The 13,709-nt window shown below is 41.3% G+C and overlaps 1 protein-coding gene across 2 annotated transcripts in view; it reads right to left on the bottom strand.

Moving 5' to 3' along the window:
• SRGAP3 (SLIT-ROBO Rho GTPase activating protein 3) overlaps positions 1-13,709 on the bottom strand; it is a 229,960-nt gene that overhangs the window by 113,973 nt on the left and 102,278 nt on the right. For both annotated transcript variants that reach the window (XM_077325275.1, XM_077325274.1), the window contains exon 3: positions 5,695-5,857. In XM_077325275.1, the coding sequence (XP_077181390.1) occupies positions 5,695-5,857 (163 nt within the window). The remainder of the gene's footprint in view (positions 1-5,694; positions 5,858-13,709) is intronic.

A 13,709-nucleotide genomic window follows, 5' to 3' on the forward strand; every position in this document is an offset into this window, starting at 1 on the left:
CCTGGCTCCCTTACTGCCCACCCCTCACATAGAAGGCTGTCCTGGAGTTCCTTAGCCACACACACCCTCCTATCAACACTGGCCCTGGGCCCCTATTTCATAGTCCTCCTGCTTTTTTCTGCCCCTTGCCATTGTCCTTTAAGGGCCTTTGCTCCAGGATCTCCTACCCTCCTCCATCCTCCCTCATCTGCCAGTCCTTCCTAGTAGACTCAGGCATAGACCTTATTTGGAAATTGGGTGGACAGCACAACATATCTGAATGCAGTTTACATTAAGCTCAAATATGGACTGAAACTGTATGCTGCTCATTCATGAGAAGACTCCCACGATCTGGCAAAGCTGAGGTTGGTTCAAACGGGGGGAAATTCAATAAAACAGATTTTACAGGCCTTGAAAAGTGGAATATAAATTATGCAATCCCTAAATCCACAAAATTCAATTCTCCCATTAAGAGAATACGTTGGTTTAAGCCATTATCTTTACAATGTCTATTTAGTGCATCTTCCACATATATTAGAAAACATTTTCCATGCCAGGGGTCTCATGCTAAACTGAATAAAGGCTACAAACTCATCAACAAAGGAACATGATCTCTCACAAAGATCAAAGCACAAACATCATTAGCACAGTGCCTGGGGTTAATCAAGCATAAACTGAATGTATTTATGTATATATTTTTTTGTTTATAGCTGCTGTTTATATCTAGATAATAGAAATACCACCCTCTTGCAAGAAAAAAAAAAATCATGCTTTGCAATTCCCGCATGCTTATACATACAAAATGTCAAAGCCTATTAAAGATGGTTCAAAGGGGGAAATTAAAAGTGACATGTTTGAAACAAAATTCTACTCCAATTTATCACAAAAAAATAAAAAAATAACCTGCAACAATCCTTGGAGATCTTCAGGAAACCCTGCAAAGCCTGCCTATTTGCCCGGGATTTAAGGGGATGTGAATAGTAAGCTTATTATCATGGACAGCTGCCTGGACTCCCCTCAGGACCCATTCGCCAGATGTTTGAAAGCTGTTGCTGGATGGCTTGAGCAGAGTCACCTGAAACTCAACCCCTCCAAGAAAAAGGTCCTATCTATAGCTAGGTAGGAGGGGGGAAGATCAAGAAGCGCACTTGCCCACCCTGGCTGGGAAGCAATTGGTCACTGTGCCCCAGGCCAGGAACTTGGGAGTGACCTTGGAAGCCTTGCTATCCATGAAAGCACAGGTCAAAAAGGTAGCCCACCAGGCATTTTCCCACCTTTACCAGGTGAGGCTATTAGTGCCCTATCTGTCCTCCAAACACCTGGCCATGGTGATCCATGCAACAGTCACCTCGAGGATTGATTTCTATAACTCGCTTTACATTGGCCTGCCCTTGTCTCTGACCCAGAAATTACAGCTAGTGCAAAATGCAGCTGCTAGGGTATTCACAGGAACATCTTGGAGGGTCCACATCCAGCCTGTGCTGAGGCAGCCACATTGGTTGCCAGTGGTGGCCCGGATCAGGTTCAAAGTTTTGGTATTGACCTTCTAGGCCTTACGCGGTCTGGGACCCACATATCTGCAAGACCACCTGTCACCCTATGCTCCACACAGGGCCTTGTGCTCTGCAGGTTCCAATTTGTTGGTCATTCTGAACCCCAGAAAGGCTCCCCTGGCCTCAACTATGGCCCGGGCCTTTTCAGTCCTGGCCCCCACCTGGTGGAATGAGCTCCTGGAGGAGTTACGGGCCTTACAGGAGTTTTCAGCTTTCTGCAGGGCCTGTAAGACGGAGCTCTTCCACCAGGTCTATGGTTGAGGCCAGTGAGGAGAGAATATCTGTTGGGCCCCCACAAAGGAAAGTACTCCACCACACTCTTGTTCAAATGTGGCAGCCAGCATTTTCTGCCCTATGTCCCAGCGGGGCTAGATGGGGGGCTGGTTTTGCCACCATGCTTGACATTGGGATTGCATTTGTGAACTGTTTGTAATTTTAGTGGAGTTTTTAATAATAATAATAATAATAATAATAATAATAATATTTAAAATGAGGTCTACATATTTTGCCTATAACTTGCCTTTCATTTCACATATTCCAAAGGGCAGAAAATGTTTTCTTTCCATATTCCCTGTAATTCCCCCCAAAATCTAATCACTCTGAGGACTTTTATACATTTTGAGTTTTAAAAAACTCATTTTAAGAACCATTTCACTCATTTTAAAAAAATTCATGGAATAGTGTATGTTTTTTTCTTTCAGAGCTCCCCCAAAATATCCTTTTTGTTCCTGATGGAAAAACTGAACAAAGCCTTTTAAAATCTACAGAATGGGTTCTGCTTCATTTCCCAAGTGGACAAGATTAGGGTCTTTTCAGGCCAACAAGCTCCCCCATAGATGAATATATGGGCTTTGTTTCCTCAGATATTAGCCACGCACACAATTGGAGACACCATGCTTAGATTTATACAGATGCCGGTTAAAAACCTAGAAGGTCTAGCATCTGAAATATTAAACATTGGGTGTGTGTGTACGCACACACTCGCACGTGTGTGCACACACTTACACACATACAATAATACCAAATTACAATGCCAAATAAGCCTTTCCAGAGACATGCAAACACCACTGAGACTTCAGCCCCAATGGACATACTGTGAACAGAATCTCAGATGTGCACACATAACTCAGTCGGTCCTTTTTGCCCTGATTAAAAGCAGGTGCGGCAAGCTGTATACGGCAAGCTGCAGATGGAGTCAGGATAAATATTGCCTCCTCACACCATGACTGCTTCAGTTTAACAGCATGATACTTACTAGATGGAATAATGCAAATTTCTATTAATGGTACCTGGAAAAAGTTCCAGTTCTATAACAGTGTTAGAGTCACTGTCCAGAAATTAAATAACTGAAGCAGCCTAGACTAAATTTGATTTCAAGACATGACACTTTCTATAAAAGTCAGCTTCTAGCAATGTGACCCTGGTCTGAGGTTATTCTATACAGTGGTAATCTTTCAAATGCTTGAGCTAACACTGTGCTTGAATAGTAGAAAAAATATGCCTGCAGTTCAGACTTACAAGAAAACAAGCCACTCAAAATGATACAACAAAAACAGAAGAATGCTGGAAGAGAAAGCCTCTTGTTCAGTGAAAGAAAAAATTAGTTTCAGCTACAAGAATAAGATAGCAAAGCTTTAATCTAGAGCCACAAAACCTTCAAACCTTGAGTTAATAGATGAGAACTGAAATCAATTTAATCACGCACTGAAATTTTCAATCAGGTTTGAGTGCGAGAATTCATGAAAATCTTCGTTGAGGTGCTACTGGACTTGAACCTAATTGAAACAACACAGATACTCTCCTGTACTGAACTTACAATAATGGGCAAAATCTCACCAAGGGAAGTCCTTGGTACATACCCAAAATTGGCACGTTCCAGAGACTGGGCGTTCTGAGTTTCTGGTTCCTTGACTATGAACTCTTTTCCCCAGAGCAATCTGGCACCAAGATGATTTGCCCAGCTTTTGGCCCAACTGGAATTTTATTCTTGTTTTTGGGTCGGTTTTCTATTGTATGCAGCTCAATTTCAAATATTCTCAATAATTATTTGATATGGGTTTTATTGATATGGGTTTTATTGCTGAACTCAGGAACATTCTTACTTGATTTTTATTTCATTTTTATTCTTCTGTATTTTAAATACAGCCCGGTGGAAGCCATCTTCTAAAGAGTGCAGGATATAAATGGACCATTACAATAATTAAAAACTTAAAAAAACATGATTTAGTCTGCCTCTCTAAAAACCACCATCATATACAAAAGCAAGTCAAGCATCATGAATAAAACATAACACAATAGGTCGCACATTGTAATTATTGTGTAAATTATGAATATTTTGAGTAGCAATCACATATGCAAATTTACTGTACAGTGTGTTGTGCCTACTTCCAACCAGTCTGTGCTAGTGGAAAAATTTGGACACTTAAGTTTTAAAGAAAGTGATATTTTCCTTTGGAGAGGTATATAGTGGTAAACAAAAAATCCCTAATTGCTTTCCTATATAAAGATTCAGCTCTCTAATACAAAAGATAAACAGGCTTCATGAACAGAGGTCTTATTTTATGCCCCTAGATAGTAGCTGTGTTCTAATTGCTACAGCAACCTATTAATATGCATTTTTCTCTAAACATATTAAAGATCAGGAAACATGCTTGAAATCACTGCATCAAGTCCTTTGTTTTCAATAATAACTACTACTTTCTTTTTGTAGCCCCCCCCCCACCCCTTTTCCCAGTTCCATGGCAACTCAACTTGTGCAGCATACACATTCAGACCTGCTTCCCTTATGCATTTTGCCAATTGTCTAGAGGAGATTTTTATAGTCTAGAAATATTTGCCCATTTAGTTTCATTTGGGTTGGTATCATCACACATTATGGCAGCACGATATCCCTAGCGAGCTACATGGTTTTCAACTGGCTACGCCATAATTATTATACGCCGCCCCGAGTCTGACTGGAGAAGGTGGTCTATAAATTAAATGACTACTACTAATAATATACTAGGGATTCCCAACCTTAATGGACTCAGCCACAAGGTAATCCCAGCACTGCTGAGAAATCAGGGAAACGACTGCTTCCAATGACCTCGGGGTGGTGTTCTCACATAGTTACTGCAGCTGGGAAAGGGGGCGGAGCCTAGATGTCTACTTCTGCCCCAAGCCATCTCCTTTCTCTCCCCCTCCCCCAATCTTCTTTGGAGATGGCAGCGAGGCACAGAAATGTTTTCATTTGGTGCCTAAATGAGAAGCAGAGAACTGGCCTCAAGAGAGCTAGGTTTCCACCACAGATAAAGCTCTGCTCATAACATTTAGTGTCTTACTTCAATAGTTGGGGTACAGAAGGCAACCATTTAAATGAAATGATTGACTGGCAAGTTAGACAGTCTGGGGGCAACAGTTCTTCAAATACCTTTGTCCCAATGCATTTAAGACTTTAAGATCCTTCAGCATGGGGGTGATAAAAACCTTGTATTTCGCCTACAACAGCAACCTGGCTGTCATATTTTGGTCTAACTAAATAGACTAGAACAGGGACGGGGAGAGTGGAAACCTGAACGAGAGCTGCAATTGACCCTGAGTGGGGGGATATTCCACCAACAGGAAACAGGCAGTCCAGTTGATGGGCAGATCCCTCAGACCACAGAGCATGCTGGTTAACTGGTGAGCCGTCCTTGATCACAACTTCCATTTTATGTGATCATATTGATTCAGGACTTCTTAATTCAAATATTTACAACTTCAAGGACAGATTTTGCCAATGTTCTAAAGTATAGCTTTAGTGTATTTCGTAACAAATACATTTTGGTTTAATTCTCTCACTCAACCTTTGGATATCCAAATTTGTTGTTAAAGTTGGGGGTTGTTTTTCCTCTTCTTTTGGGTTTCATATTTTCCAAGTGCCATAATAGCTGTCATTAATCAATGAACATCTAGGTTACACTATACCACAACATGTAACAAGAATTTCACAAGATAAAAAAACACCAAATCAGGCAAATCAAATAGGGGGTCATTTTCTAGGCTTAACTAAATTAGACAAAAGCAGTTTTGTAGCAGATTCAACTTGCTCCACCAGCAGCAGTGTAACTTTCTAGTACATGGTCACATGGAATTAAATTTTACAGAAGGAAAATTCTTGTGTGAGGCACCAACATTTGTTTACCTTTTTAAATAGTCTGATGACATCCTCACTGATTTGGGAAAGTCGGACAATGACATTGTTCATGAAAATGTCGTTCAGGGTAGCATGGTCTCTGCTCTCTCGCCGAGTTTGAGTCAATACCAGATACCAGCAGTTTACAGGAGAAAGAAGGTGCTGATCCTTCCTACAAACAGAAAAAAATGAAATAAATTCTTACTGTGATGGAAATCATCTAGCATCAAGCCATTATGAGCCAGAAAGAAAAACTTAATTTAAAAAATATTGAACAGTCTGCTATGATTACAAAGACAATTTCTGTACTGGGAGCTTCACTGCCCTGGCTCCTACATGAGAGCACAAATCTGGGACAGACTAGGTTCACCAGGTCAAATGCTCTTCCATGTGGGGCAGCCAGCCCTGGCTCAAGCTCCAGCCTGGAGCCCAGCATGAAGCCCCAGTGCAAAAAAGGTCAAAGTGTTCCTGAACAAAGAAAACCTGGACTTCTCATTCACATTCTCTGTAATATGGGAGATGGGAGATGGTGTCCATTTCAAGTATGATGACCTAATATGTCAACCACCTGAAATGGCCCTATATAGACCATTGAGCCATCTAGTTGTTTCCAGTGATTAAAACTGGCTTCCCATTGCCTCATGAACTTTTCCAGTGCCTACTCTTTAAGTGAAGGTGCCAGTGACTGAACTCATGATTTCTGTGCTCATAGCATGTACTCTACTCCAAAGTTACACTCATTCACACACACATATGCACCAAATCTCTTGAATGCCCACCTTCCCAATCCCGGCAAGCTGGAGTTTCTAGGGATTCAAAATACCCCTGTAGAATTGGCCTGGCAGAAAATTAATAGACAATGGTCTTGGAAGAAAGTAAGCTTTGAAGGACACTATTTAAGGAAAGCTAGGGAAGCCAGTTTTTCTGCTGTATGTTTTGAACCATAGCAAACAGTTCAAACTTCATTGCTCTTTTTGCATTTAAGAACAGGACTTTGAGTCTTGCCAAGAACCTCCCCCTCCCCTGCAAATTTTCACCCAAGAGAACCTCCTACCATAGTGGCAGCAAGATTTGGGACCTATGTCTCTGCTTGGTCCAAATACTACACAATATAGCTTTAAACTTCCCAAGACAAACAAGAGACTGCAAAACCATCTCTTTCTGAAATACAGACTTGGTGAGGAAGGAAAATTAGAATGAACAGTATTAGACCCATTCTTTGCCATTAAGCAGTCACAACAAGCCTCCAGAGAGCAGTCAAGACCCAAGATGTACATCTCATTATCAAGTGAAGAATATGATGTGCAGACAAAGCAATGCAGCAAGACCAGAAACTGTGCAGTGGGGAACAATTTGGCATTAGTAAGAAAAAAGTCTAGGTTAGGCTTTTCCAACTCCCGGACCAGTGATTCTGTCCAATGAAACCCCTTTTTGCTAACACATTATTTACAGTACTGCCAGTCATGGTTTCTAAAGGGACCTAGCCCTTGAAGACAAGAATGGATGCACTTTTTGAAAATTGTGGCAGCTACATCTCACTGGCTAAAGAAAAATATGATTAAATAAAGAATAGATTTCATTATAGATCCAGACTTTTATTACAATTAACTTCAGGACCAGGAACTAGGAAGAACAGAATACAAGGCTTCAATAGACAGATATTTCCTTCATGCAGTGCCAATGTAATGCAGCAGCAGTTAGGACCCATAATGCCCAGATTTCACCCCAAACCCTGGGGTGAAACTCAACCATAAACTTGGTGACCTTGAGCCAAGCATACACTCCAAGCCTGATCAATGTCACAGGCATGTTGCAGTGATTAAATGGAAAGTAGCCATGCATACCACCCAGAGCTCATTCAAGGAAGCACAATTGGGAAGAAAATATGTATACAGAAATAACTATTACCACTATAGCAGTTGGCAAGAACAAAATTAAGCTTGGGCTAGCCACTCACAATCTATTCTGTGCTGCCAGTACTATCTTCCTTTCCCAAAATCATTCCCAAAGCACATAGCCCAAGATTATTACCCTGCATCACAACACACAGATGTGGTTTACAAAACGTTAAATCTTGGCAATGCAGCTCAGCCTCTCTGTGCACCAAACTAAAATATGCAAATCACCTCAGCACCCTTGATATAGCAAATCCATTAACATTTCCATTGGTGTTCATTATCAGCCAAACGTACACCACGCAGCAAAAGGATAAACTCTAGGAATATGCAGCATTTGTCTGTTCCAATTCATCTCTGCCTGTCTAGCAACCAGAAGCCAGACTATTCCTCAAGAGTCTTTCTAACTAACAATCTGAAAATCATCTGTATTCCTTACTTGTATCCACACACATATCCAAGCAAACATACCTTGTACTAACTTGGCAAAAAATAGTACTTGGATAATGACTCAGAGCCACAGTTTCTCTGAGAATATTTATGGCATCATGAACTTCAAAATGAAATAATCACTAATGAAAACATCATGACACTGAGACAAGCAGCAGTCTCCAACAGACTTTTTCCAAAACACAAATTACTGTTGTAACGTGAGTGAAGTCAAAAATGCTGTAAATGCCCAGTAAAGAATTGGGTCTAAGAGAGTTATTAATCTTTAAAAGGCCTTGACAAAGGTGTGAAACTTTACTTATTTAGAAACAGAAAAATGTACAAAAAGAATGCCAGTGAGTTCTCAGTTTACTGAGGGAAAATCCATGAGGATTCTGTATCATACATGCAATGGGAGTTTTGTATTACCCGGATGACCACTAGCTCACTTCTATCTGAGCTTCCAAAGAGCGTAGAATCATAGAATCATACAGCTGGATGGGGCCATACAGGCCAATTAGTCCAACCCCCTGCTTAATGGAGGTTCAGCCTAAATGATCCATAATAAGTATCTGTCCAGCCACTGTTTGAAAATATCCTGCAAGGGGGAGCTCACCACTTCCTTAGGCAGCCAATTCTACTGCTGAACTACTCTGTGAAAAAAAAATTCCTAATCTAGCCAGAACCATCCTACACATAGTTTCAACCCAATACTGTGAGTCCTATCCTTTGTTGCCAATAGGAACTATTCCTTGCCCTCCTCCAAGTGACAACCTTTCAAATACTTACAGAGAGCAATCATATCCCAGAGGTGCCTTACTCATCTCCAGGCTGAACATTCCAAACTCCTTCTGCCTTTTCTCATAGGGCTTGGTCTCCAAGCTATGGATCCTCCTCACCACTCTCCTCTATACCCTCTCAATTTACCAAACTTTTGTCCGGTTTGTCCATGTCCTTTTTGAAGTTCGGCCACCGGAATTGCACACAGGTGCAGTCTGACCAATTCTGTTTATAGCAGGGACTCTGACAGCTTCCAATTTTTACATGATGACTCTGTTGATACAGCCCAATACTGCATTCACATTTTTTACGACTGCATCAGTGTCATCTCATTCAGTTTATAAAGTCCGTGAGTACCCAAAGATCTCATTCGCACCTACTGCTACCCAGAAGTATATTTCCTATCCAGAATTATGCCTCTTTTTAACAATATACTCTACCAGGTATGTATCCATTCCATCCATGAGGAAGTGAACACCTTTGAAAGGAACACTGGCTACTAGAGCTTGAAAGGAATGGTCTACTTATTAATTTATTATTTCAATTTTTAGCCCGCCGCTCCCAATTGGGTTTGTGGCAGGTTACATAATCCCATAATCGTGGTACAATAAAACATAATACAATAAAACAATAACCCACTAAGAACCCATTAAAATCCAGTATCCAGATGGTTTGTCCCTGCTCAATATGACTATATAACTATCAGAGGCAGTATGATGTTCAGAGCCAGATGATATCGCTCCAACCAGAGAGGGGGCACCAACTTGACTCTAGCACTGGCCCTGACCATATGCCCAGTTGTCAGTCAACTGCTACTAACAGCAGGGGTAGTCAACCTGTGGTCCTCCAGATGTTCATGGACTACAATTCCCATGAGCCCCTGCCAGCAAATGCTGGCAGGGGTTCATGGGAATTGTAGTCCATGAACATCTGGAGGACCACAGGTTGACTACCCCTGGCTTACAGCAATGACACTGAATGCCATGGCCCTGGCTGACAACTGGACAGCATCCAGTGATTAATCCACATCTACCTAGGTAGAGCAATCATGATTATTGTCTGATTCCTGGGAAATCTCTGAAGGTCCACCCTGTGTATTGACCTTACACCAGACAACCCCATCACATGTCTCCTAGCTTCTCATCCACAAGAATTCACATCAGCTACATTGTTTTAGGGACTATCATGTCAGCCATAGCCAGATTTCCCCATAAAAGTAGAGCACTTAGCACCAGTGTGTGTGTGTGTGTTCGTTCGTTCGTTCATTCATTCCTTGGGTACCCTGCATCCCCTACCTTCTTGTGTACAGGTTATTCCTTTCTTTTTCTGAGACAATTGTCATTTTAGTTGAATCTTTTGACTTTTCCATATCATAATGGTAGCTATTGTTTCCCCACTTCCTCAAAAATACTGCCATTCAACCATGCTTTTCTTTAATTAATTTCTTGTGCGTACGTTTGAAGTCACCTTCCCATTCTTCTCCCCACAACAGACACCCTGTGGGGTGGGTGAGGCTGAGAGAGCCCTGATATCACTGCTCGGTCAGAACAGTTTTATCAGTGCCGTGGCGAGCCCAAGGTCACCCAGCTGGTTGCATGTGGGGGAGTGCAGAATCGAACCTGGCATGCCAGATTAGAAGTTCGCACTCCTAACCACTACACCAAACTGGCTCTCAGTCAGTCAGTCCTTAGGAAATTCCATGAAGACTCCCTTACAAAATCAACTTGAGCCGGGACTAGTCTGTGCTTCAGACTCACTTTCTGAATCCCATCAGACAAAACCACAACTTTATACTTGAAATAATTGCTACACCTGCCTTCCAGTTTCTCTGTAGACCCCACCACACAATCTATTTTCTACGGCATAACCAAAGGGTAACTGGATCTGCACAAATCTTTTTTGAACAAAACCTCAGGATATATGTCAAGCATTTCTCAAGCTGCAGGAAATGAAGAAAAAGAAGGCCTGATCTGTGTCCAGCAGACTGCTTCTGCATTCCCAGCAGGGAAAGCAACAAAGCATTACTCTGTCATCTACAGCTCCTTCCAGCACACTGTCAAGGATTCAGTTTCTCCTCATTTACTCACTATAGGAAATATTTGCTTCTCCTTCCAGGTTGAGGCAACTAGCAGTTGGGATTGATCTGTACCCATTCTGACTTCACTGTTTTTTCTTCTGGAACATGTTTTCATTTGTGCTCCATACAGCAATACAACACATCTGTTTGTGGGGCTGTGAGATCTTATGGCATTCCTTTGCAGTAACTCCCCTGCCCCTATGCAATTTCTGCCTTACTCATGCAGACACAATACACCGATTAGTTCTTATAATGACACAAACCTTTATTACTGCAGATTAGAGTCCTTCAGCAAGAAAAATGAAAGCAGAAAGAGCAGGAAGGGTGGTGCTAAGGCTTATTAATGTGTAAAGCAAATAAATGGTTCAGTTTTGTTAAGTTCATTTCCCCCTTGAAACCATCATGTTCAATAATATATAACTGCTATTTAAAATTGATGAACCACTTTATAAGCCTCAGCAGCAACGGAGGCTCTTCAGTTCAAATGCATTCTCAGAGATGGCTCTGAATAGTGGAAATCCAGATTATCTTGATAAATCCATATCCCTACCATGCTATAGCAATATTCTCAGCACTAGAAGTATAGTATTTCCAGAAATGTTGCAGCTACAGGAAAAAACTCGGAATTGTGTAGGATTTGGGGGAGGCATTGAAACATATGCAGCTATATACCCAATGTCATAGGCAGGAAACTGAAGCAGAGAAATTGAGGACAAAAGAGCCAGTTTGGTGTAGTGGTTAAGAGCAGTAGCATCTCATTTGGATAGCTTATTTGACTCCTCCATAGTTCTCTCAGAGCTCTCTCAGCCTTAACTCTTCACAGAGTGTCTTGTTCATGAGTTAAGGATCAGTCAACTAACTCTAAATCTTTTGCATTTTTGTTTGGGGGGGGGGAGTCTATTCTGGCCCCATAGTGCTTTGGTTTATCCCAATTTCCATAGGCATGTTTCTGCCTCTTTTCACTTTGTTCTGTTTGTTTTATTCTTTGCACAGGATCCTTTCCCGGAAACCAATTCTGAGTTGCCTTTTTTCTCACAAATAATGTTTCTATTGGTTTCCTTCGTCCTGCCCACTCCCACCCACCACAAGCCCACTTTTTGATGATTTCACTGTAGTGATCAAGGCACTAGTTCTTCCCCCACTCTTCCTGAAGACAACTGTTTTTTTTTTCTAAAATCATCCTAGCATCCTATGTAATAAGATGTACAGCAGTGGTTCCCAAACTTATCTGGGCTACCGCCCCCTTTCCAGAAAAAATATTACTCAGCGCCCTGGAAATTAATTTTTTTTAATTTTAATAGTTATTCATCATGAAACCCTGGTTGAGAAAGCCTGCTTTAAATGGAGCCTATTTTTGTTATATTAAGAAGCCATAAAGCAAATCCACATAACATAGCTATACATGCTTTCCAGTCCACTTGTAGACAGCAGGTGCTTTATTTGGTGCAATGAACTTTTATGTAGAGACAAAATCACCTGTACAATATTTCCAGTACAACAACCTCTTTTCGTTTCCTTTTCATTGACCTGCAAAGGAAATTAAGTACCACAACAGCTGTAGAGTTATTAAAAAGAAGCTCCTCGAAGAAGCAAATCCAAAACTTCTACATCATTAGGACAGGAACTAAGATAAGCATTTTTATACTTCATTTCTGGCTACATTTCATGATCTGGAAGCCCATACAGCTGAATTCATACTCAACACCTATGCTGATAGATAAACTCTGATTCATTGATTAGCCCTTTGAAAAGGGAAGATAAAAATCAATACCTGTACCTTTTCCATTTCCAATATAACCTTCCTAGAGATAAAAACAAAAATCTCTATGCAGGCAAGTATTACCTATGGCAAAGCAGCCTGGTTCAATACTTTTATAGTAATTGTTAGAGACAGATGCTGAATTATTAATATCTCCTGGAACTAGACACAGATTCTGTTTTGGAGTTCAAAAGGAAAATTGATCATAAGGTAAAGGTAAAGGTATCCCCTGTGCAAGCACCGAGTCATGTCTGACCCTTGGGGTGACGCCCTCTAGCGTTTTCATGGCAGACTCAATACAGGGTGGTTTGCCAGTGCCTTCCCCAGTGCCAGTGCCTTCCCCAGAAAAATTGATCATAGATCATGTTAATATTTGGTAGTATGTGAAGGGATCCTATCCAAAGAAAAACTGTTCTTTGAATACGACACTGGAACCACCCCAATAGTATGCTCACTATGAAATAACTAGAACCCATGAGGGAAAAGAATAACTCAAAAAGAGCATAAGTGTGCAAGACATGTATCTTGTTTAACCCAAGTTGTTCCTTCCAAGCAGAATAATCCAAATCCATGTTTTGTGCTTGGTACCTATACTACTTACCAATCACTGCATCATCTTGCTACCTGGGAAAGGGCCTTCAGCTTCCATTACTATGAGCTACTGCAAAGGCTGGGATTGAGTACAATTAAAAATCAGGAGAACCTGCTGTAAGACAAGACAGACTGGGATGGCATTACAACTACAACTTCTCTTTTCCATAAGAGGTAGGCAATAAGTGGGGCTGTCTGCCCAATGTGGACAGAAAAAGTTGTTCACTTGTAAGAGCTGGGAATAGGGCTGCAGGAATGGAAGGGAAGGAGAATCCTAACAGATAGCCAGGGCTTTCCTCCTCCCCTGTAAACAGGCTGCCAGATTGTAGGAAATTCATTTGACAGACGTATGTATCGCGTGGAGAAAGGCAGAGGGATAAAGCATGACAAACATGCCCCAACAGCAAATGCATACATCACAGACAAGATACGTCCAAATCTTCTCTCCATGACCAATTATGTACAACAGCGGCTGTGCCTGGCCACTGGCATT

The sequence above is a fragment of the Paroedura picta genome, chromosome 3 (assembly GCF_049243985.1).
Source record: "Paroedura picta isolate Pp20150507F chromosome 3, Ppicta_v3.0, whole genome shotgun sequence".
Classification (NCBI taxonomy): Eukaryota; Metazoa; Chordata; class Lepidosauria; order Squamata; family Gekkonidae; genus Paroedura; species Paroedura picta.